Below are 23,969 nucleotides of genomic sequence, written 5' to 3'. Positions count from 1 at the left end.
CAGGGTATCATTCTGAACTGCCACCTTTTCTTGTTCCAAAGAAGGATCAGTTTGCTGAGCATATATAATCATAGAAGATTAGGGTGGAAGAGACTTCAGGAGGTCATCTAGTCCAACCCCCTACTCAAAGCAGGACCAACTCCAACTAAATCATCCTAGCCAGGGCTTTGTCAAGCTGGGCCTTAAAAATATTTAAGGATGGCGATTCCTCCACATCCCTAGGTAACCCATTCCAGTGCTTCACCACCCTCCTAGTGAAATAATTTTTCCTAATATCCAACCTAGATCTCACCCATTGCAACTTGAGACTATTGCTTCTTGTTCTGTCATCTGCCACCACTGAGAGAAGCCTAGCTCCATCCTCTTTGGAACCCCCCTTCAGGTAGTTGAAGGCTGCTATCAAATCCCCCCTCACTCTTCTCTTCTGCAGATTAAATAAGCCCAGTTCCCTCAGCCTCTCCTCGTAAGTCATGTGCCCCAGCCCCTTAATCATTTTCGTTATCCTCCTCTGGACTCTCTCCAATTTGTCCACATCCTTCCTGTAGTGGGGGGGCCTAAAACTGGACGCAGTACTCCAGATGTGGCCTCACCAGTGTCGAATAGAGGGGAATAATCACTTCCCTCCATCTGCTGGCAATGCTCCTTATAATGCAGCCCAATATGCCATTAGCCTTCTTGGCAACAAGGGCACACTGTTGACTCATATCCAATTTCTCGTCTACTGAAATCCCGAGATCCTTTTCTGCAGAACTGTTGCTTAGCCAGTCGGTCCCCAGCCTGTAGCAGTTTAGTGTCATCCACGAACTTGCTGAAGGTGCAATCCATCTCATGATCCAGATCATTAATGAAGATGTTGAACAAAACCGGCCCCAGGACTGACCCCTGGGGCACTCTGCTTGATACCGGCTGCCAACTAGACACCGAGCCATTGATCACTACCAGAAATTCTTTGTGTGTTTCACTTAAACCCAGAGCAGATTCTGACACAATAGAAGAACTTTCAAATTCCTTCTCAGTAGGCAAGTTGCTATTCTCAGCAGAAAAAGGCTAGGATTTCCCTCCCCTTTCACAGCCTTCCTCACTGACTGCAGACAAAGCAGGTGTATCAGACCCATACTTTCCCTGGGACCTGCTTATAATATACCTCTACCCCGATATAATGCGGTCCGATATAACGTGAATTCAGATATAATGTGGTAAAGCAGCGCTCCGGGGGACGGGGCTGCTTTACCGCGTTATATCCGAATTTGTGTTACCGCAAGCGGTTCCTCTGTGCCCGCCCGTTACTTCCTGGGGCCGCCCCACCCCAGCTCACCTTTGCTCCGCCTCCTCCCACGAGCACAGGTCTGCTTCTCCTCCCTCCCAGGCTTGCTGCGCCAATCAGCTGTTTGGCGCAGCAAGCCTGGGAGGGAGGAGAAGCGGAGCTGCGGCGTGCTCATGGGAGGAGGCGGAGCGGAGGTGAGCTGGGGCAGGGGGGCCGCAGCAAGTAACGGGGGGGAGGGTGCAGAGGAACCGCTCCCTGCCCCAGCTCATCTCCGCTCCGCCGCCGCCTCCTCCTCCTCCTCCTCCCATGAGCATGCCGCTCAGCTCCGCTTCTCCCTCCCAGGCTTGCCGCGCCAAACAGCTGGTTGGCGCGGCAAGCCTGGGAGGGAGGGAGGAGAAGCGGAGCTCTTGGGAGGAGGCAGAACGGAGGTGAGCTGGGGTGGAGGGGTCCCGGGGAGGGCCGCAGCAAGTAACGGGGGGGGGGGGCGCAGAGGAACCGCTCCCCTCTCCAGCTCATCTCCGCCTCCTCCCCTGAGCGTGCCGCCGCTGCTCTGCTTCTCCCCCCCGCCCCCTTCCAGGCTTGCCGGGCCAAACAAATGATTGGCGCAGCAAGCCTGGGAGGGCGGTGGCGCGCTCAGGGAGGAGGTGGAGGCAGAGCGGAGGTGAGCTGGGGCGGGGAGCGGTTCCTCTCCCTACCCTGATATAACGCGGCCTCACCTATAACACAATGAGATTTTTTGGCTCCCGAGGACCGTTACATTGGCTACAATGTTATTACCTATTAAAATATCAGTGGGTAGCAAATTCCTAATGCCAACCGCAGCATCACCTAACTATAGAACATTTCAGTACTGAAATCATCAATTTTTATACATCAGGTCAAATTCATATCAAAACTGGGTAAATACAGTCTTTTACATATCATGAGTAGTGATCCTGGGCAATCCACAAAGAGGAAAGAGCTGGATTGAGGAGCCAGGGAGTGCAGAACTCTGAGATGTAGATATTTGTGGGAGAACCAGGACCATAGTGAATTGCTTTGAACTGTTAAGCATTGGAGCAGCAAATTGGCTCATGACTCAGCCAATTAAATTGTTCAGTATTGAAAATTGCTTCGGTATTGCCTCGGGAACGTGGTTAATACATAGCTCACTCTTGTCTAAACTGCTCTATAAAAGTGAGTTTTTACATATATCAAAGGGCTGTTGGGTCTCACAGTATGGTAAAAAGTATATTGTGGGCTGGCAGTTAGTTTATAAACTTGTTTGCTCTGGAACCGTGTCTTACTCTGTAGAGCACCACATACACTTACAGTGCTATGTAAATGATTTTTACTAGCAATAATAAGGTTTTTTTCTCTTTCCTTTTCACAGTATTTTTGAAGATGAAAGTGTGAAATTGCGACAGCTGAAACTAGAGAACCAGGTAAGTGAACAGGCAGTGCAGAGGCTGACAAGTGTCACTATAAGAGAATGGGCAAAACATCAGTCTCCCGGAATTTACAACCACATTTTACATTATGAGTCTGAGTTTGCCGCTTCTTTATTCTGATAGGGAAGGAGAGACAAATGTTTGCACTTCTTTCTTCCCCCCATTGTGCCTCTTGGATGCACGTGATTCACTGCTGTGCTTTATATAGTCTTTACACCAGTGCAAAGTGGGTATAAAACACCAGCATTTTACACTCACTTTGCACTGGTATAAAGAACTGCAAAAAGTACAGAGCATCTCCTATGGCATGTGAGACCATGTGTGGAGTAAAACAAAGACAGGGTGATGAGTCTGATATAAATGCTTGGAATGATGGACAGAGACCGATTAGAACTAATCTCTTCCATTTGCCTTCAAGGATTTTCTTTTATCATTAGTTTAAGAGTCAAGCTTGCCACAGTTTTTGTTTTGATTTCCTTGATATTTTGTGCCTCCTGCAAGTGTTGTTTTATTCATTTCATTAGGATTCAGTCATCACAAGACTGAGTGGATCAAAAGAGAGGAGGAGAATTAATCTCTGTAGGGAATTATCCAGTTTAAACATCAAAGCAGAAAGAAAAATACTCTCTAACAGTAGAAAGAGCTGCTTAACCCCTCTGTCAAGATAGACTTCCAGCAACTTTCTATCTTTCTTTTTCTAAATACAACCCATTTTGGGCTTAGCATTTGATTTGGCGGAAGAGCAGGAATTGTATCTCTTTCCAAACAGCTGATTGATACACAACTTGCTGAATGCCCAGACCACCATATCCTTTAGGGCACTTAGATAAACATATTCATCCTTACTATTCTGCCCTGTGAAATTTAAAATTAGTATAGGTTAATATAGAGGCGGATTAAGGTTTGGTGGGGCCCTCAGCCAGAGCATGTGGTGGGGCTGCTCCCCACCCCTTCCATCTGTGGCCCCGCCCATGGCCCCACTCCGTTCCGCCCCTTCCCCCCGTGGCCCCACCCTTGTTCCACCCACAGTCCCACCCATTCTGCTCCCCCACCCATTTACTCCTTTCTGCCCCCCCAAGACCAGAGAAGCTCTATCCCCCCCGTCATGACCCCGGGGCTGCAGCAAGAAGTGAGAGCTCCCCCAGCCCTGAGGCCACGGCAGGGAGTGAAAGCGCCTCCAGTCCCAGGCCGCAGCTGGGTCCAGGTGCTGCGGCTTTGCCTGGTGCTTCTGCCAGGAAGCAGAGGTGGGGTTGGGGGACTTCCCCCACCCAGATGGCGCTTCTGCTGGGGAGCGGGGTCAGAATGTGGGGGCTTTCCCCGCTCCACTCGGCACTGCTATGGGTTGGGGCATTGGAGTTTCCCCTGACCCACAAGGCACTTTTTCTGGGGCTCTGGGCTTCCACCATCTGGGCCCCCCAATTTACCAGACCCCCCCGGGCATGGGCTCCATAGGTCCAGTGGCTAATCCACCACTGTGTTCATAGATTTTTGAGGCCAGAAATCCATTATGATAATCTAATCTCACTTGCTAACACAAGGCATAGAGCATCACCCAGTAATTCTTGTATAGAGTCCAATTACTCATGATTGAACTAGAAGCATATATTATAAAAAGACATCCAGTCTTGATTTAAAGACTCCCAAGTGATGAAGAATCTACCACATTCTTTGATGAGCTGTTCCAGTGGTTAATTACCCTCACTTAGAAATTTGTGCCTTATTTCTAGTCTGAATTTCTCTCGCTTCAGCTTCCAGCCATTGAAGTTTGTTCTACTTTTGTCTCTAGTGTCAGATATGTTGTTTCCGTGTAGGTATGCATGGCATTATCTAAGGGTATGTCTAGACTGGCAGAGTTATAGCGCCGGCAGTTACAGCGCCGCTCAGAGAGCGCTGAAGGGAAACCGCTGTTGTATGTTCACAGTGTCAGCTGCCTGCGCAATAGCGTGTTCACACTTGTGACACTTGCATCGGTATTCAGAGCGGTGCACTCTGAGCAGCTATCCCACAGAGCATCTCTTCCTCTTCTGCTGCTAAGAGTTATGGGAAGGTAGAGGGGGTCGCGGGGCATCCTGGGTCCTGTCCCAATGCCCCGTGATGCATTGGTTCGCATCCCAGCAATCCTTGTGCTTCTGTCCACATTTGTCGCCATCTTTCAACAGTTTGTGTACTGCGCACTCTGCCTCTTCAGTCTGCAGGAATGGATCCCACACTGTAGACCAATATGCTGCTCGCTCTCACTAACACATCACGAGTGGCAGTGGAGTTATTCCTTAAACTATAAAGGCAAGAGGAGTTCGACATTGATCTTGTCACTCATAGTACTTACGACACGAGATTGCTTGTGGCATTCACGGAGGTGCTGACCACAGTGGAACGCTGCTTTTGGGCTCAGGAAACAAGCACTGAGTGGTGGGATCACATCGTCATCCACCTCTGGGATGATGAGCAGTGGCTGCAGAACTTTCGGATGAGGAAAGCCACAGTCATGGGACTGTATGACGAGCTCACCCTAGCCCTACGGTGCCAGGACACAAGAATGAGAGCTGCTCTGCCGTTGGAGAAGTACGTGGCGATTGTATTGTGGAAGCTGGCTACTCCAGACTGCTACCGATTAGTCGCCAACCAGTTTGGACTGGGAAAGTTGACTGTTGGAGTTGTGTTGACGGAAATGTGCAGGGCCATTAATAGCATCCTGTTCCAAAAGACCATGACTGTGGGCAACGTGCATGACGTGGATGGCTTTGCACAAATGGGCTTCCCAAACTGTGGAGGGGCGATAGATGGCATGCACATTCCAATTCTGGCACCAGACCACCTAGCCACCAAATATATTAATCGGAAGGGTTATTTCTCTATGGTTCTCCAGGCACTTGTGGATCATCGTGGGCTTTTCACGGACATTAACGCAGGCTGGTCCGGAAAGGTGCATGCCACATGCATCTTTCTGAACACTGACCTGTTCAGGAAGCTGCAAGCAGAGACTTTCTTCCCGGACCAGAAGATCACCTTAGGGGAAGTCAAAATGCCCATTGTGATCCTGGGAGACCCCGCCTACCCCTGAATGCCGTGGCTTATGAAGCCATACACAGGGCACCTTGACAGCAGCAAGGAGCAGTTCAACAACATGCTGAGCAAGTGCAGAATGACTGTTGAATGTGCTTTTGGTCATTTAAAGACCCACTGGCATTGTCTATATGGGAGGCTGGACCTGGCCTATGACAATATTCCTATGCTTATAGCCGCGTGCTGTACGCTCCAGAATATTTGTGAAGGGAAGGGTGAAAGCTTCACTCAGGGCTGGGCTGCTGAGGCTCAGTGCCTGGAGGCTGAATTTGAACAGCCAGAGACCAGGGCTATTAGAGGGGTGCAGCATGGGGCCATAAGGATCAGAGATGCCTAGAGGCAGCAATTTGAAGCTGAAAGCCACTAATATTTGTTGCTATGCTCGGGAGTGCAGTGCTTGTTATGCTAGGAGGTGATTGTGATTGGTGCAGTTGATGCACTGTGAAGGTTTAAGAAAATTGCCTGTTGCTTTGCAGGGCTCTGTTTGCTTTCAATTAATGGAATAAAGGTTGCTTTCAAACCAAAACAGAGGAGAGAGACAAACAAAAAAACACATCAGCACTGAGGGGTATGGGGGAAGGGAGGGTCCTAGGAGGAGGTGGGGTCCCTGAACGGTTAAAGATTTCTGTATGTCCAGATATCATATGCAACCTTGTCCTTTGGAGTACAGTGCAGTGGGTACTGTTCTTCAGCAGGGCTAAACTGCAGAGGGACGGGGGTTGAGTGTACAGGGAGTCTGCAGGGCTGGACTGTGACAGGGCAGGAGTAGAATACTGCGGGTACAGACTGGAGCCAGGAGGTTAAGAAGAGTGTGTTGGTGGTGTCCAGGGTGCGCATGGCAAAGAGTTTAGCGACAGCGGCTGCAGGGGAGGGCCGGCGCGGAGCTGCTCGGTTTGAAGAGCTAGTAGCGCCTGGAGCGTGTCTGCTTGACGCTCCATAGGGTTTAAGCGCTTCATTCTGGCATGCCGCGTTCTCTTTTCAGTCCCTCTTCTCACTGTCCAACCACTCCTTCGATTCTTGTTTTTCGGCCGTGGAGTGCATCATGACATCACGCAGAAAGTCCTCTTTAGTTTTTCATGGCTGCTTTCTAATTCTGCGCAGCCGTTCAGCCAGTGATAACAAAGAGGGAGGCTGGGCTCCCAAGGTCATCTCTGTGAAGCCAAAATGCAACATTTTACAGAAGCAGTATTGTTTGCAACACACAGACCACTGATTCAGTGATTTAAAACACAGCCACTATTCTCATACCTGTCACTAACTGGCTGACCCCAGGAAAGCACACATGAGCCACAAGACCCCCAAAATGATGAGTAACCACAGGGGCAGGGGAAATCAGTGTTCCAGGACCGTACTGTACACTTTGCACATGGCTCTTGGGGAGAGCCAGCACTGTAGGGGGGCTTATAATCATTACTGTACCTACATTTTCCACAGGCTGTGTTCATTATGGAAGATATCTCGCTGCTGAGGGTGAGCAGGGAATCAAGGGAGGGTCTTCTCCAAGCCTGCGGCTTCCACCCTGGCCCTTATGCGACTTGCCTGTGTGCAGCAATTGTCGTCTTCTCCCCCCTCCCCTCCCCTACCCTCCCCTTCCAGTGACGGCACAGTGGTGCGGGAAAGTTACCCTTAATGGGGCAAGAAACAAAGCAGCTTTGCCAAAGAAGCTGTGGCAGTGGATTACCCAGTATCTCCATGAGAGTTTCCTGGAGATCTCTGAGGCAGATTCCCATGAAGTGAGGGAGTCAATCAACACCCTGTTCTGCTGCTCAGACTAGGCATGTGGTGGTACGCACATCATACAGACACAAGCCTGCTTTCTGCAACCCTCCTCCCCCCAACAACTCGCTTCAGCGATTCCCAAAATCAAAGCCACTTACCAGGGGTCTCCTCTCCTGTTTGCGCTTTGCTAAGCTCTGACTGCTGTGACCGACTAGACTCCTCCCGGGTAGAGAAGAGCTCCTGGCTGCATGCATCTCTGACCTCCGAGTCATCCTCTGCCTCTGTGTTCCCCTCCCCCTCCACAACCTCATCCAAGATTTCCTCCTCCTGGCTCGGTCCACTCTCGACTGGCATGCGAGCCTCCCAAGTATCCACAGTGGCCTTCGCAGTGGAGGTGGGGTCGCCACCGAGTATTGCATCCAGCTCTTTGTAGAACCAGCAGCTCGTGGGCGCAGCACAAGAGCAGCGGTTTGCCTCCCGTGCCTTGTGGTAGGTGTTCTGCAGCTCCTTCACTTTGACCCTTGTAGCAGGGTGGTCACCCTGCTCCTGCCCGGAGGGGTTAAAAGCAGCCCTGGAGAGGGCTGTGGCTGGGGAAAGGCTGATTGGGGAATCAGCCACAGCTGAGGCCACGCCCCAATCAGGCCACAGATGGCCCTATAAAAGGGCTGTGAGCCAGGAGCTCAAGAGGACACTCTCTCACCAGCCTCTTGAGAGACAAGGACCTGGCTGCCTGGGGAGCTGAGCAGGGTACCCAGGGCCGGTGCAACCCTAGGGTGCTAGCATTTGGGGGGTGGCATTTTGGGTCCTTCAGTGGCGACCGCGGCGGCCGGATCTTTGGCCACCCCGGTCGTCATCGGCATTTCGGCGGAGGGAGCTGGGGCGGGGAGCTGCTGCACGGCTCCCCGGGCCGGGGGGAGCTGCCACGGGGAGGGGGAGGGGCACCTCAGGACGGAGGGAGGGAGCTGCCATAGGTGGGGGCGCCTCAGGGCGGAGGGGGGGTGGGGAGCTGCCGCGGTGGGCGGGGGGGAGGGCGCAAGGTGGAAGTTTCGCTTAGGGCGCGAAACATCCTTGCACCCGCCCTGAGGGTACCTAGGGTGGAGCGGTGCTAGGGAAAGGCAGAAGGAGCTGGGGAGCTCCAGCCTAATAAAACCCCAGGCTGCAGGCCTTGTTAAGGGCCTATAAAGGGTACTGTGGCTGCAGAGGGGCAGCCCAGAGATAAGCAGAGGCAGCAGGTCCTAACCCTCCTTGCCGATGATGAGTGGTTTATAGACTGCAGTCCGCCCCAGTGAGTGGGGGCTAGATGGTGTCTGGCAGTAACCACTAAGGCGAGGTGGGGATAGAGGGTTGGGGGTTCCCCCGGGTGGGGAGACCCAGATTGTGGATTACTGCTGGGGGCAGAACCCTGATGTAGAGGGGCACCGGGGTCCGGGAGGGACACGGAGGCCAGCGGCAGGCGAGACACCGGCCTGCAGAGGGTGCTCCAGGCTGGAAGAGCTAATTCCCAGGATGACCAGCAGGAGGCGCCGCACCGTGAGTCATCGCATCGCTACAACCCTGCACTGCAGTGTGTCCCAATCATGGCCCCTTTCTATCATGCATCGTGAAATCTGTCCGTAGGTATCATAATTCCTATGGCTGGAGTGCAGCTGGGATTGGACAGCCTCCTCTCCCCAAATGCTGATGAGGACCCGCAGCTCGGCATTGCTCCAAGCAGAGGATCGCCTAGTGCGTGGAGCAGGCATGGTCACCTGGAAAGATGCACTGAGATCACTGCACGCATCACCCAGCAAACAGGAAGGGGATTTTCAAAATTCCCAAGGAATTTAAGGGGTGGGGCTCATGGTTGCTCACCTGAGGGCAGGGCAGTAGAGTTCAATCTGATGATCAGAGAGGCGAGAACAGGCATTGTGGGACACCTCCTGGAGGCCAATTGCAGCACTGTAATCGACCAGGGTGTCTACACTGGCACCACGGCGCTGTACCCCCAGTGCAGAAAGCTGTACGCCTCTAGTTGGGGTGTTTTTTTTACAGTGCTGCAACTGCGCAGTTTCTGCGCACTAAGTGGCTTGGCAGTGTGTACACCTTGGGAGTTACAACGCAGAAAGCTGCTTTACTGCGCAGAAACTTGCCAGTGTAGACAAGGCCTAAAGAAGTCAGTGGAAGGGTTTAGGTCTTTGGTTGTACCACTCAGACCGAACAGGATTTCTCCCTATCTAGGTTCTACAAATAATGTCTGATTAACCAAAGACACTGGATAGAGTACTTACTTTGGATCTTTCTTCTAAAATAAAAGAGAGTACAATACTACATGTCATTTGATGTTAGGCAACGGGGCTAACCTAAGTAGAGGGATGGGAGTAGTTCACACCTCTCTGAGGTTCTATTTTAGGCTGTTTGCAGACACATTTAAAGAGAACTGTATTTGTTTGCATTCAGAAGGTTCTCTGCAAAACTATAGTGACTAGAGACTTGTGACAAATTTTGAAACTTCAATCTGTTAGAGCTGCAGGTCCACAGCAGTGCTGGTAATTAGACCTCTTATTTAGGTATGTACATGTAGATTTAAATTTTTACCTTTAAACACTTCTGAAAATTTTGGTCTATTTTTTTTAATAAATAGAAGCTTAAATTCTGCAGAAAGAGAGAGGTAAGCAGCAGGTTGCAGGGGCACTGTGAGAGGCCACATGCTGGTCATATATTGTGCACCACACACTAAACAGGCTTTTTTCATCTTGCAATGTTTATCTCAGCTATTATAGAAATTAAAGATCTATTAAGCCACATGACTCAGGACCTAAACAGTTAACCAGATGATGCTCAGGGAGCAACTTTTTCCACAGCAGAGATCTGCCTTTTATATGCTTTCTGTGATGTGCCTAGCACATTTGTGGTTGCGATAAAAATGATGACGATTATTAATAAATAAATGGTGTAGTATTGCACACTCACGTGCTTTATTAGGGGGCTTGCATCTTCCCCTAAGGCACAGAAAACCAAACTGGATGGCCCATTGGTCTGCTGTGTTATGCTAGATCTGATGGTCCTAACTCCCTGGGCAGCTTGCTGGAAATTTGATAGACTCAGTATTATTATTTTGTTTCCTGTGTTCACAGTGTTCTGAATTTTCAGGAATCCTGTGTAGCCTGAAAGTAAAATGTCATGGAAAGTTTTTAATGTATAATGTTTCCCAAGTGTCAAATGCATCATGATAACCAGTGTCCTTTCATTATCTTATCGGGGGACAAATGGAGCATACTGCTCCTGTGTCTTTTCCCTAAAGTACATTAATTTCCATTATAATACAGGGATGGAAGAAAGAGTTGGATATTAGCCAAAAGTAAACAAAATCCAATTCTATTATTTGGACATCACATCAGTGTAAGAGAATTTTTAAAAGAACACTTAGCAATGTTGATTATAGAGTTGTTATGCCATCTCGTTCAAACAAAGTGAACTGCACTCTAACAGCCTTAAATGTATGCTTGGGGGATTAGATTTTTATTGGTAAATGTTAGTAAATATTGATTTTACCATACACACTCAAAAGTGACGGGAAAATATTTCCATCTATTATATTGTGGTGTTACACTAGCATTTAGTGCAGCCTGAGCAGAGGCACCATTTAGGTAGCTTTAATGTTTGAAATCTTAACATATACTGTCATTAAATAATTATTGTCTGACCTCTCCCCCATAATTTCACAACTGTGAAAATTTAAATAGCTAAAAAATCTAAAACAATGCTTAAAAATAAATATTGGTACTATCTATCAAAATTATTAAACAAAAAATTCTGCTAAGCCTACTTAAATAACAGTGAGGCAGCACATTTTCCATGCCTTAATCAAACATAGAAATAGAGAGAAACTCTTTTAAAACAAATGACCGTACTATTCCATTTTTTTTCTACCTTCTGGTTAACCAAAAGTTTCTGTTAAATGAAGGTGTGCATGATGAAATACTGTCCCACGTATACAGACCCCCTGTTTTCTCAGAGTTTTGGTGTGTCCCATAAACCCTTTGTTAAAACAGAATTGTACTGTACTAAGGCTATGTCTACACTACTGGCGCTACGGCAGCCTGGCTACGGTGCCATAGCTGTGCCACTGTAGCACCATAGTATAGCCGCACTCTGCAGCGATGGAAGGGGTTTTCCCATCACTGCAGTAACTCCACCTCCACAAGCAATGGTAGCTGGGTCAATGGAAGCTTTCTTCTGTCGACCTAACCATGTCTACACTGAGGGGTTTGGATTTTTCACACCCCTGAGTGCTGTTCCTATGTTGACCTAAGTTTTAAGTATAGACTAGGCCTAGGATGGAAATAAATTTATAGGGCAGCAAACACTAAAATGCTTTAAAAAACCTGGCCTAGTAGAAGAATCAGTGAGCTTGCTCTTAGAGAGTTAGTTTACTGGTATCCGATACTGGCCCCCAAATTCAATCTCCGATGCCTATAGTAACTGGGTATATTCTTACTGCATGTATAATGTCTCTCTTGCTTCCCTTCTCCTCTTCTGTCTGTCAGATAAAGGAAATGTCAATGACAGATTCTGTTCCATATTTATTTTGAGCATAATGTGTTGTTGACTCTTGCTGTCTTGCTCAATGACATTTCCTTTCCTTGTATTTCCTTCCCTCCTGCTCTTGGATGATTATGGAATATGTTTTGGTTTTTTTAGTCCTGTAACAATATACTGGTATGTTCTGTGATCTGAGCCTGGTTATATATTTTGTAAAGCTGCAGAACCAGCAGACCTGAATTTCTGGTAAAGGGTCTGACTACCAATCAGTAGCGTAAATTTGCCCTTCAATATGTATTTGCAAAGTTTCTCTAATTCTTATGTAGTTTCTTCTTCCAAACCAATATTTTAATACTTATAAAATATATTGTTAATGTTCAGGCTATCCTTTGTGTGTAACGTTACAATAACAAACTAACTTGGACGGCACAGGTTCCAAAATAACCCAGTAACAAACCATCCTAGAGAACATGACTCTCAAATAATATTAGAATAACAGCAACCCATGTAGCCCAGCCCTCAGGAATACCAACTACAACAACAGACCAGCTCATGTGGGGTAGTGCTCATGAACAGTGCTAGGATAATAAACCAGCACATTCAATCTAGCCTTCATATGTGATCATGCAGTTAAAGAAACAGTGTGCACACCCCAGACCTTCTGAGGAAACTTGCCATAAGAGATAAAAAAGAGCAAAGGGCCAAGAACTGAGCTTTGCAATTGAGAATACATGCAGGGAAAGAGCCATCACCAGAGACAAAAAAAGAGAGGGTAGTTTAGTAGGTTCGGAAGGGAATGATGATAGAAGGACACCTGCATCCAGGTGTCTACTTACTTTAAGGAGTATGTGGAGAGAGAAGTGGGGACTATCATTAGTGAGAACAACCTGCAGGTTGCTCTTAAGGTTACTAATGAGCAGACAGGGATGATTTGTCTTTAGTGGAAGTGACTTGTACACATGTAGAACATCCCATTTGGCTTAGTGATGAACTACAGTGTACTAAAATCCGATTCTCCACTTTCCTTCACAGACCTTGTAACTCTCCGTACCAAGCGTAGTTCTCGTCACAGTTACCCGCATGCGTCCAGCAGCGTCTTACCTTAATTATTTAAGTTAGAACTTGTTTCCTTTATCGCTTGTTATGACATCACAAGTGACAGGCTTATATATGTTGACACTAAGATTGGGATTCATAGTTCATTTGACTCTGGCTAATTTTGTCATTCAGCTTTGTATCACAAGGAATGAGTTCACTTGGTATATCAAGTTCTCTGTCATTCAGTTAGCTCAACACAAATGATTGAAACATCCCTGACTCCCCCTACTCCTTCTTGTCCTATCGATGACCCCCAGTGTCTGAGAGCTGCCAGTTGTGAGTTCTCCTCTGGGGATGCCAGCGCCTATCAGAGAGTCCATTTCCTGTAGAAGTCCTGACTTGTTTTGCTGAATCACAATAATATCTCTGAGTGCAATAACAATGTCAGTTGGAAGAGTGAGGATTTGAGAAATAGTATGTGGCAGTGTGTAGTGGGGCAGCTGCCAGGAGTGCAGGGGTTAAAAGCAGCCCTTGGAGAGGGCTGTGGCTGGGACCCAATTAGAAAAGGGGTTAAGAGCAACCACAGTTGTGGCCACACCCGGCCCTGATATAAGGGCTAAGGGAGGAGCTGGGTCAGTCTCACTCCAGCCTTGGAGTGGGAAGGACCTTGTTGCCTGGGAGCAGAGGGTACCTGAAGCAGAGCTGTGCTGGGGAAGGGCAGGCAGAGCTGGGGAGCTCTGGCCTGACGAGTCCCCAGGCTGAGGCCTTGCTGAAGGCCAAAGAAGGTACTGGGGCTGCAGGGAGACAGCTGGGCCAAGAAAGGCAGCAGGTCCAACTCCCTTGCCAGTGATGAGTGGCCATTACAGACTGCAGTTTGCCCCAGTAAATGGGGGCTAGACGATGACTGGCAGTAGCCACTGAGGCAAGGTGGGTATAGAGGGTTGGGGGTTCCCCTGGGAGGGGAGACCCAGAGTGTGGGGATACTGCTGTGGGCAGAACCCCAAGGTAAAGGGCACCAGGGTCTGGGAGGGACATGGGGCCTGAGGCAGGAGAGACACCAGCCAGCAGGGGGCACTTTGTGGCTGAGGAGCTAATTCCTGAGGCCACCAGCAGGAGGTGCTGTGGTGGTGAGTGCTTGACCTGTTACACAGTGTAATTGAAGACTGTATCACATTGTAATGGAGAGGCACAAGGGAGCAGGGAGAGAGGTGTGGTCTCAAGCTTAACTTTGGCATTTTGTGATGTGGGGTTTTTTTTTTTTTTAACCTTTTTACTGAGGCAAAGTTACTACAAAGTGTTAACATACTACATAGTACATTACTTATTCCTATGTAGCATCAGGTTAATAGTCAAAGAACCTGGCTAAAGATTCTGGCTTGCTGACTGGAGAGTCCTCCTCATCTGAGTACATTAAAAAGGATGACCACATTTCTAAACACCCATTCTCTTTTTGGCACTTCTCTTGTGTACATACTTGCTGTGAAAGCTTTCCCATTTCAAGGACAGTCCATATTTTGCTATACCTCAGTTCCATAGGAGGAGCAGTTACATTTTTCTGGTAATGTGCAATGCAAAATTTAGCTGCTAATAAAAATAAATTAATTTGTCATTCTGTTTAAAATGTAGATCCTTTAATAGGGTATTAAGTAGGCAGGTCAGGGGATATGTAGGAAGCTGGCATTTTGTCATAAGATGAATTTCTTTAATAATTTCCTTTCCCATAGAGAGTCAATTTTTGTCCAAATCCCTCTCCCTTTTCATCTGGGTTGTTTTCTTATCAACATTTTTTTTTCGGTCAAAGTTGTACATTTCTTAGAAACATTTTGTTCCAGCTTGCTCCTGGGTCAAGTCCTCAAATATGGTTAAAAGTCTTGATAGAGCAACCTTGTGTTAAGATTTCACTATAAAATATTTGAATTGTTAACCATGCAAAAGTAATATTGCACAAATATATTTCTCGGCATTTAATATGAAATTAGCTTATCTGTACTATTACACATTTGACATACTGAAATTTGATAACTGAAGATGTTATTCAAAAAGACAGAATGTTTAGTCCTAGAATCAGAGCTACTGTAGAGAGGCTGGAGGGTCCTGATGGGTCATCATTTCTATCCTATCCATCAGTTTTAAATAGGTAAGTTGCGGACAGTGATTAATGAAACCATGAGACGTGTTTTGTATCGCTAATTCTAGCTTGTGGATACTGAATAAATCTGCTAAATTTAACTCTGTGTGAATTAAAGAGTTATGGCAGTTTATATTGGATACAAAGACAAAAGATTGCTGATGGCCAAGGATTAGGTCGCAGTTTAAGGTGATGCCTTGACCCCTGGCTGCCAGCAATGAAATCTGAGAGTCCGAGTGCCTCATTCCAGAGTCATCAGTGAAGTCTGCATAGTGGAATCATTCTGAAGTGTGAGACCCTTATCAGAGCACACCAGAGCTTTTCAGACTTCATAGTAGTTCCAATATAAAATACTTTGTTGCCAATGACCAGGGAGGGACCATGCATTGCCTCCTACTCTCTAGTGTGTGTGGCTATTCATCCTTACTTCATTTCCTTTGTTTCTCTTAGAGAGCTCTTCTGGAGAAGAAGCAGAGGAAGAAACGTCTTGAGCCCTTGATGGTGCAGCCAAATCCAGAAGCAAAGCTGCGTAGATCAAAGCCCAAAGGGTGTGAGGAGCAGACTCCCTTAGTTGAGACCCACACCCCTTTTCACAGCGATGTTGTCCTGCATGGTATGTAGTCATCCTGATCAACAGACATTCTTACTAATGCTAGTTTGTTTTTACCTTAGGGGTGGTCACATTTACATTCCCCAGGGGAATGGGTGGGCGAGAAACTAAAGGGGTTGATTTTGTTGGGTACAAAAGAGCAGCACTACAGCATTCATTTGTTCCTTGTCACTCATCTGCTGCTAAGCAACACTGTGCTGTAAAAAAACTCTCAACCTGAACTGGACTCCAGTGTCAGATTAGCTAATTAGACTGGGAAAATCTATCCACCTCTGAATGATCTCTCCTTAGAGTTGGACCAAAGCCATCTGGCTGAACGGAAGTGTGTGTGGAACTGTTTAGTTTCCTCACTTCCTGGGTACTTTAGTAGTGTTCCCAGAAATGTAGGGAGCTATAAATCTGGAGCAGGAGAAATTCATTGGATTTTTCTGAAGCAGTAAGAGAAAAGGAGGACAGAATAAATGAATAGCAGGAACATGCACTATCCTTCAAGACAGAGTTCTCAAAAATTGCCATGATAGGCTGATTGGGGAGGGGAAGGCAGTACAGGGGTTGATTTAATATTGAATTTAGCTTTCTTCGTTTCCCCTGTCTCCACTGGTGTTCCTTATACACATTGGGTTTCAGCCACAGCCCAATTCCTGCTGGCACTCTGAGGGAGTAAACTGCCCTCTGCTGGTGGCAAGGATTTTTGCATTCTCTTTCATCTCAGTCCTCAAAAAGAACAGGAGTACTTGTGGCACCTTAGAAACTAACAAATTTATTAGAGCATAAGGTTTCATGGGCTACAGCCCACTTCTTCGGATGCATATAGAGTGGAACATATATTGAGGATATATATATACACACATACAGAGAGCATGAACAGGTGGGAGTTGTGTGAGTGATATATGCCATCATGTGCCAGCAATGCCCCTCTGCCATGTACATTGGCCAAACCGGACAGTCTCTATGCAAAAGAATTAATGGACACAAATCTGACATCAGGAATCATAATACTCAAAAACCAGTGGGAGAACACTTTAACCTGTCTGGCCATTCAATGACAGACCTGCGGGTGGCTATCTTACAACAGAAAAACTTCAAAAACAGACTGCAACGAGAGACTGCTGAGCTGGAATTGATATGCAAACTAGATACAATCAACTCAGGATTAAATAAGGACTGGGAATGGCTGAGCCATTACAAACATTGAATCTATCTCCCCTTGTAAGTATTCTCACACTTCTTATCAAACTGTCTGTACTGAGCTATCTTGATTATCACTTCAGAAGTTTTTTTCTCTTACTTAATTGGCCTCTCAGAGTTGGTAAGACAACTCCCACCTGTTCATGCTCTCTGTATGTGTGTATATATATCTCCTCAATATATGTTCCACTCTGTATGCATCCGAAGAAGTGGGCTGTAGCCCATGAAAGTTTATGATCTAATAAATTTGTTAGTCTCTAAGGTGCCACAAGTACTCCTGTTCTTTTTGCGGATACAGACTAACACGGCTGCTACTCTGAAACATCTCAGTCCTGGAATTCCTCTCCACTATCTTGTTAATTCACCCTAATCTCAAATTACAAATTCAAGTGTTTGGGTGAGAGAAGTTTTTCAGAGTCTTGTTCCTGTGACATGCAAACAGGATCCATTAAATTTAGGTCTTGCCACATGGCAAGGAGGTAAATTTTGGGATCAGTGGGCCCTGCATGTGGCAGGGAGGGGACAGCAACATAGCAGCGAAGTGTTGGTAGAAAGGAAAGCTATAGGCACTGTGGGAAAGCAAGGAGCCAGTGGCAAGAGCTCAGTGGTCTCACAGCATGACAGTGAAATAGTGGCAAGAACCATTGGGGACAGTGATGTAGCAGGAGGCAGTGATGAGCTCACAGCCCAGGAAGCCCCACAGATGATGGGGCATAGGAGGTGACCGTGAAAGCCCCACAATCCTGTGAAAGTATCAGGAAAAGTACCATGAGAGCCAGGATCCTCCAACCTATCAGGGAGGTAGCAGGGTATGCCTTGGGGTTTTGTGATACACATTAAAGGGATACCATGAGCTAAAAAGGATAAAAATGAATTTATTAATCTTAGTGGTTGCTCCTAGAAATACCTTGTCTCCTGGCAGCCCATCTCTTTAAATGTCTCTCCTGTTCTGTGGATCAGTGGCTGCAGATTGGGAGAGGAGTGAGAGGAGACTTCAGCTGTAGCACTTGCTGGACTGATACTTAGAATTAACTGGGAGAAAGCTGATTGAGAGAAACTTTCTGGTTGGAGAGAGCGCTTCTGAAATGAGACAGGAGAGAATAAAAACACCTCTGAAGCAGAAAACTAGATACTACAGAAGTCAGAAGAAAGAGGGATGAAAATTGGATAGCTTCCCCTTTTATATTTTCAGACCAAGAATCTTTAAGATGGAGTGAAGGTTGTAAATGTGTCAGTAACCCAAAGGTAAAACACCCGAGTAAACCGTTGCAGTTTTAAAATACAAAAACACCAGAAATCCAAGAAATCCAAAGCAAAGACTGCACTTAACTCTGCATTTCCAAACTATCTAGAATTTGTTTTAAGGTACCCCAAACAACCTTCACTCTTCCATATCCCTGGCACATACTGCATCCTCTGTGAAAGTGTCTGTGACAAGAAGTGCAGTATCACAGCTGCTTTATATGGTTAATCTTGGGTAAGTTGGTTCCACCAGAAACCCAGGTGGTGGCTACATATAGTTTGGCATCTTGCTTACAGCTGTGAACAACCCCTAGTTTACTGTGACTTACATAGTGGAGTATTCATAGACTAACATCAAGGTGATTAACAAAGAACATGACTACAGTCCCTATGTAAAAGGATAAATGGACACAAGTCAGATATTAGGAACGGCAATATACAAAAACCTGTAGGAGAACACTTCAATCTCCCTGGACACACAATATCAGATTTAAAGGTAGCCATCCTGCAGAAAAAAAACTTCAGGACCAGACTTCAAAGAGAAACTGTTGAGCTTCAGTTCATTTGCAAATTTGACACCATCAGCTCAGGATTAAACAAAGACTGAATGGTTAGCCAACTACAAAAGCAGTTTATCCTCCCTTGGTGTTCACACCTCAACTGCTAGAAGAGGGCCTCATCCTCCCTGATTGAACTAACCTCGTTATCTCTAGACTGAGGGCAGGTCTTCACTACAGGGGGGGGTCAATTTAAGATACGCAAATTCGACGTATCGCAGCCGACTTACCCCGCTGTAAGGATGGTGGCAAAATCGACCTCCGCGGCTTCCCGTCGACGGTGCTTACTCCCACCTCCGCTGGTGGAGTAAGAGCGTCAATTCGGGGATCGATTGTCGCGTCCCGACGAGACGCGATAATTCGATCCCCGAGAGGTTGATTTCTACCTGCCGATTCAGGCGGGTAGTGTAGACCTAGCCTGATTCTTGCCTGCATATTTATACCTGCCTCTGGAAATTTCCACTACATGCATCTGACGAAGTGAGTATTCACCCACGAAAGCTTATGCTCAAATACGTCTGTTAGTCTATAAGGTTCCACAGGACTTTGTCGCTTTTTACAGATCCAGACTAACACGACTACCCTCTGATACGTGACTACTGTGGACAGTAAAGGCTTAAAAAAAAAAAATCTAGGAGTTTCAATGTGCTTTACAAACATCAATTAATTTAAACTCACAACACCTTGTGAAAATGGAAGTATCATCATCCCCATTTAGGGATGGGGAAACTGAGGCTTGGAGAGGTTAACATGACTTTCCCTAGGTAACACGGGAAGTCTGTCAGAGCCAGATTTAGAATCTAGATCTCCTGACTCATAATCCTGTAAAGTGCTTTTCTGGGAAGACAGTCTTTTTTCCCCCCTTTTGGAAAATGTCTGGGCACTCAGATGCATCAGTGTTCTAAAAGGGTGTTTGGGCAAGGAGAGGTGAAATGAGATGCCTTCTTGTGATGCTTGACACAGTCAGTTACAAAAGCAGTGAGATTTCTCCGTTCTGTTTCACTTTTGCCTGCAGGCATTGATGGCCCAGCTGCCTTCCTGAAGCCAGAAGTCCAAGACTTAGGGACCAAACTCCAAATCCTCTCCGTAGGCTCTTCCACAACAGAAGACGATGCAGATCAAGACAACAATGAGGAGACCCTGATAGATACAGCTGCCAAGCCGGATCTGCAAGAAATCCTACAGAAACGAGGTGAGAGTTGGCTATATGCAGGGTTTGGACAGGGGTCTCTGTCAGGTTTTCCCAGTTTATAATTTTATTTTTTATTTCATTAGAAAACTAAAAATTATGAGGAATCCTCTCACAATACAAGTGTGCATGTGAGTTTCCATACACAAAGGCAGCCAGCAATTTCTAGAACATACATTGGCGGATGAGTAACAGTCATTCCCTTGACTAAAATGCTAATACGAACTGGTATATATCTATCACATTTTAAAAGATTACAGAAATTCCGTATAATTTCTGGTCTTTCCAAAGGAAGTCGTCACAAATTGCCTCTCTTGGTTTTGCCAGAGTCCAGGACATTTTTATTCCATGTACCTATCTGTATTAATATTGTAACAACACAATATAGTTCTTAAGTATTAGAAACCTCCACAGCCAACAATGCAGTAATTACTTAACTGCTCAGGAGACCTGCAGGAAAGGTGCTCTTCCTGATTCAGAGGATATCCCAAACAGCTGTTATAGAAAATATGCGTAAAGGTTTATTGTCAAATACTGTGTCCTGTTGAGCAGTTTCTCATCAGAGTGTTCACTTCTGCCAAGTGTATCACATCCATGCCAGTACTGCAGGAAGTCTGTTAGTTGCGTGCTGTCTAAACATTTTGCAGTGAAATAAAAATGAATACCATGTCGTTCGAGTAACAGTTTACATTACCTTGCAGTGCCTGTCATCTAAAAGGTTCCCAAAGGACTTAACCTATGAGTTATGCAGTAATTTGTAAGGATCGTGTCATCCACCACTCAGAAGCAACAGTTGTTTATCCATGAACAGCAACATTACACAAGAGTTAGGACAGGAAGTGCAAGAGAATAACTGATTGAAATTACATGGGAAATTTAGGGAGGCAGAATGTAAATACACAGATTAGAATTTGGCCAGAACGCCAGGGTTAACGCCTTTCCTCTTTCAAAATATGCCTTGGGATGTTTATTGACAAGTAGTCCAGAACTTAGCTTTAGATCTCCTCCAAAACACAGCACCTCCAGCAATGCCCTGTATGTGCAATACCATGCTGGGACATTGGTTTAATATTGATTCGTAGAGAAGAATGCAATTTACAGGATCAACAAAACCATGTACTACAGCACTTCCTGTGCTTTCCCACTCCTACCCCTGCTTACCACAAAAAATCAGATAGGATCATAAAATAAAGTGGTGTGACCCCAAGTATAAATCCCAGGAAGCTCACAGAAGTTCCTTCTCAGTTCTTGTTCAAGTATATGCCCTGTGGGTGCTCTGCACTTTTGACTGGAGACCGTAAAACAGCATCTGCAGGCCTGAGCCTACACAACAGCTCCTCATGCTCCCATATGAGGTCATGTAGGGAGGTGCAGACCCGCTGTCACTCATTTATCTCTCAACCCATCTGTGGCTTGAGATGGAGCAAAACTTGGGTGATGTCTACACTACCGTGGTATGTCGACCTAAATTACACAACTCCAGCTACATGAATAACGTAGCTGGAGTTGACATAGCTTAGGTCGGCTTATTTCGGTGTCTGTACCGCGCTGGGTCGATGGGAGAGTGTCTCCTGTCGACTTACCTTACTCTTCTCATTCAGGGTGGACTACCAGGGTCGACCTGAGAGCGCTCTGCGGTCGATTTGGCAGGTCTTCATTAGACCTGCTAAATCGACCCCCGGTGCATCGATTGCTGGAGCGTTGATCCAGTGGTAGTGTAGACATAGCTTTAGGGCTGGTCCACACTAACCCCCCACTTCGAACTAAGATTAACGTAGCTGAAGTCGAAGTATCTTAGTTCGAACTTACCGCGGGTCCACACGCGGCAGGCAGGCTCCCCCGTCGACTCCGCGTACTCCTCTCGCGGAGCAGGAGTATCGGCGTCGACGGCGAGCACTTCCGGGATCGATCCGGGATCGATTTATCGCGTCTAGACAAGACACGATAAATCGATCCCAGAAGATCGATTGCTTACCGCCGGACCCGGAGGTAAGTATAGACGTACCCTTAGTGTCTGCTGTTCTACAGCTTCCCACCTTTCTCACTTACTGTGAATTTTTTTTTCCGTTTAGTTATTTACTTAGGCTTGGTCTACACTCACCCCCCAAATCGAACTAAGGTACGCAACTTCAGCTACGTGAATAACGTAGCTGAAGTTCGAAGTACCTTAGTTCGATCTTACCTCGGTCCACACGCGGCAGGCAGGCTCCCCCGTCGACTCCGCGGTACTCCTCTCGTCTAGCTGGAGTACCGCAGTCGACGGCGAGCACTTCCTGGTTCGACTTATCGCGTCCAGACAAGACGCGATAAGTCGAACCCAGAACTTCGATTGCCAGCCGCCGAACTAGCGGCTGGGTGTAGACATACCCTAAGTTTATTGTTTTGTTATTTTTATTTAATTTCAAAACAGTTGTGGTTTCAAAGGGGAGATCTCTTCCCTCCCTGCTTCAGGGCTTTTGGTTTAGTGCATTAGCACCAGATTATGCCAAAGACAGTGTGGTTTAAGCCCTGCCCACGCAACAGGAATTCTAGTTTTCTGTGGTGTCTCGGAGAGACTCACTTCCCATCAAGGGCAAGGTCTGCTCAGGGTTTAAAGGCAGGTGTAGAAAAGACAGAGGCTAATTTGAACCTTGCTTAATGGAACACTCCTTAGCTTCTGAGGAGTCTGCTTCCCCCCTTGCACATCAGCCTCAGCATCTCAGACAGCTCAGGTGACTGCTGGAACCTTGGCAGCACCCCAGAGACAGCGACTTCTAAGACTCTTACCAGGGAAACAAAGAAGAGTGATAGGTCACCCCATAAATCTCAGTCCTGGGAGACTTTGAGTCCCCTAAGGGGTAACCCACCCCTCTTCTTATATGGTACTGACACCTTGGTACCAATTTCACTTGGAGTCTCAGACTGAAATCAGTACCAAAGCATTGGTACCTGTAACAGGTTGCACACTCACCACTGTGGCAGCTCCTTCTGGTTGCTCCAGGAATTAGCTCTGTCCAGCTAATGGAGCACCCTCTGCAGGTGGTGTCTCACCCGTTGTTCTGCTCTGCAGTGCTGTCTGGGACCTGCGTTGCTCCCTGGCTCGCGGCGTCCTCTTCTGGACACAGCCCTCCAGCTGTGCCCCACTCGGTTTTCTCCCCTTCCGGGGGTATCCACAGTCCTCAGTCTGCACCTGCCTTCGTGGCCAACTGCAGCTCCAAAGTCTAGCCCCTTGCTGCAGGGGCAAGCCACAGTCTGTATTGGGCCATGCTCCTCCACGGCCAGGTGCAGTGGAAGGGGGGTGGGGGGACCCAGGCCCGCCCACTATTCTGGGTCCCAGCCCAGGGACCCTCTGGCGGCAGCCATGTCCTGCCCTCCTTCTTTCCCCTCTACTGCTCATGCTTCCTGGGCCACTTCTCTTTGGCCCTTGCACCTTCTCGGCCCTTTTTTAGCAGGGGCTGCAGCCTGGCAGGTATCAGGCTGGAGCTTTCCCTCTGCTGCCCTGAGCCTGCCCAGCGCTGTTCTATCTAAGGTGCTAGCCCTGGGAGCCAGTCCTCCCCCATTGCTTGTCAGGGAGAGACTCGTATCTCTTCTGCTTTGCAGCCTTTATATAGGGCCCAGCCTGGCCCTGATTGACTGCTTCTAAGCCTTCTATGATTGGCCAGGTTCTGTGCAGCCGCTCCAAGGGCTGCTATTAACCCTTTGTCTGCCAAAGTGGGGCAACTGCCCCACTACAGTACCACATAAGAAGTCATGTGCAGAAAAGTCTTCCATGCACAGAGTGGCTCCTACATCAGTACCACCCAGTACCTCTCAGCACCTTGATGTACACAGGGCTTCTACCTGCACTCCGGTACCATCCAATGTCAAAGAAACTGCTCCGTCAACTTCGCCAGTACTGCATGCACCAATTCCTCCTTGGCACCGATCCACATCCCAGCTCCAGCACCATTGGCTATCATAGCTCTCGACCATCCTCGAGATTCTTTTCCCTGGAAGATCTTCTCATTTTGCATAAAACAGGGTCTCCCTTACTAAGGAGCT

At 47.2% G+C, this 23,969-nt stretch overlaps 1 protein-coding gene across 1 annotated transcript in view; it reads left to right on the top strand.

Annotated features, from left to right (window-relative positions):
- Nucleotides 1-1,191: 1,191 nt before the first annotated feature.
- TULP3 (TUB like protein 3) overlaps nucleotides 1,192-23,969 on the top strand; it is a 39,842-nt gene continuing 17,064 nt past the window's right edge. Inside the window, exons 1-4 of the mRNA XM_024218045.2 lie at nucleotides 1,192-1,196; nucleotides 2,637-2,688; nucleotides 15,614-15,776; nucleotides 19,776-19,952. Of these exons, the coding sequence (XP_024073813.2) occupies nucleotides 1,192-1,196; nucleotides 2,637-2,688; nucleotides 15,614-15,776; nucleotides 19,776-19,952 (397 nt within the window). The remainder of the gene's footprint in view (nucleotides 1,197-2,636; nucleotides 2,689-15,613; nucleotides 15,777-19,775; nucleotides 19,953-23,969) is intronic.

The sequence above is a fragment of the Terrapene carolina genome, unplaced genomic scaffold (assembly GCF_002925995.2).
Source record: "Terrapene carolina triunguis isolate 2854851 unplaced genomic scaffold, T_m_triunguis-2.0 Scaffold112, whole genome shotgun sequence".
Lineage (NCBI taxonomy): Eukaryota > Metazoa > Chordata > Testudines > Emydidae > Terrapene > Terrapene triunguis.
This window is presented reverse-complemented; position numbering and strand designations above follow the sequence as displayed.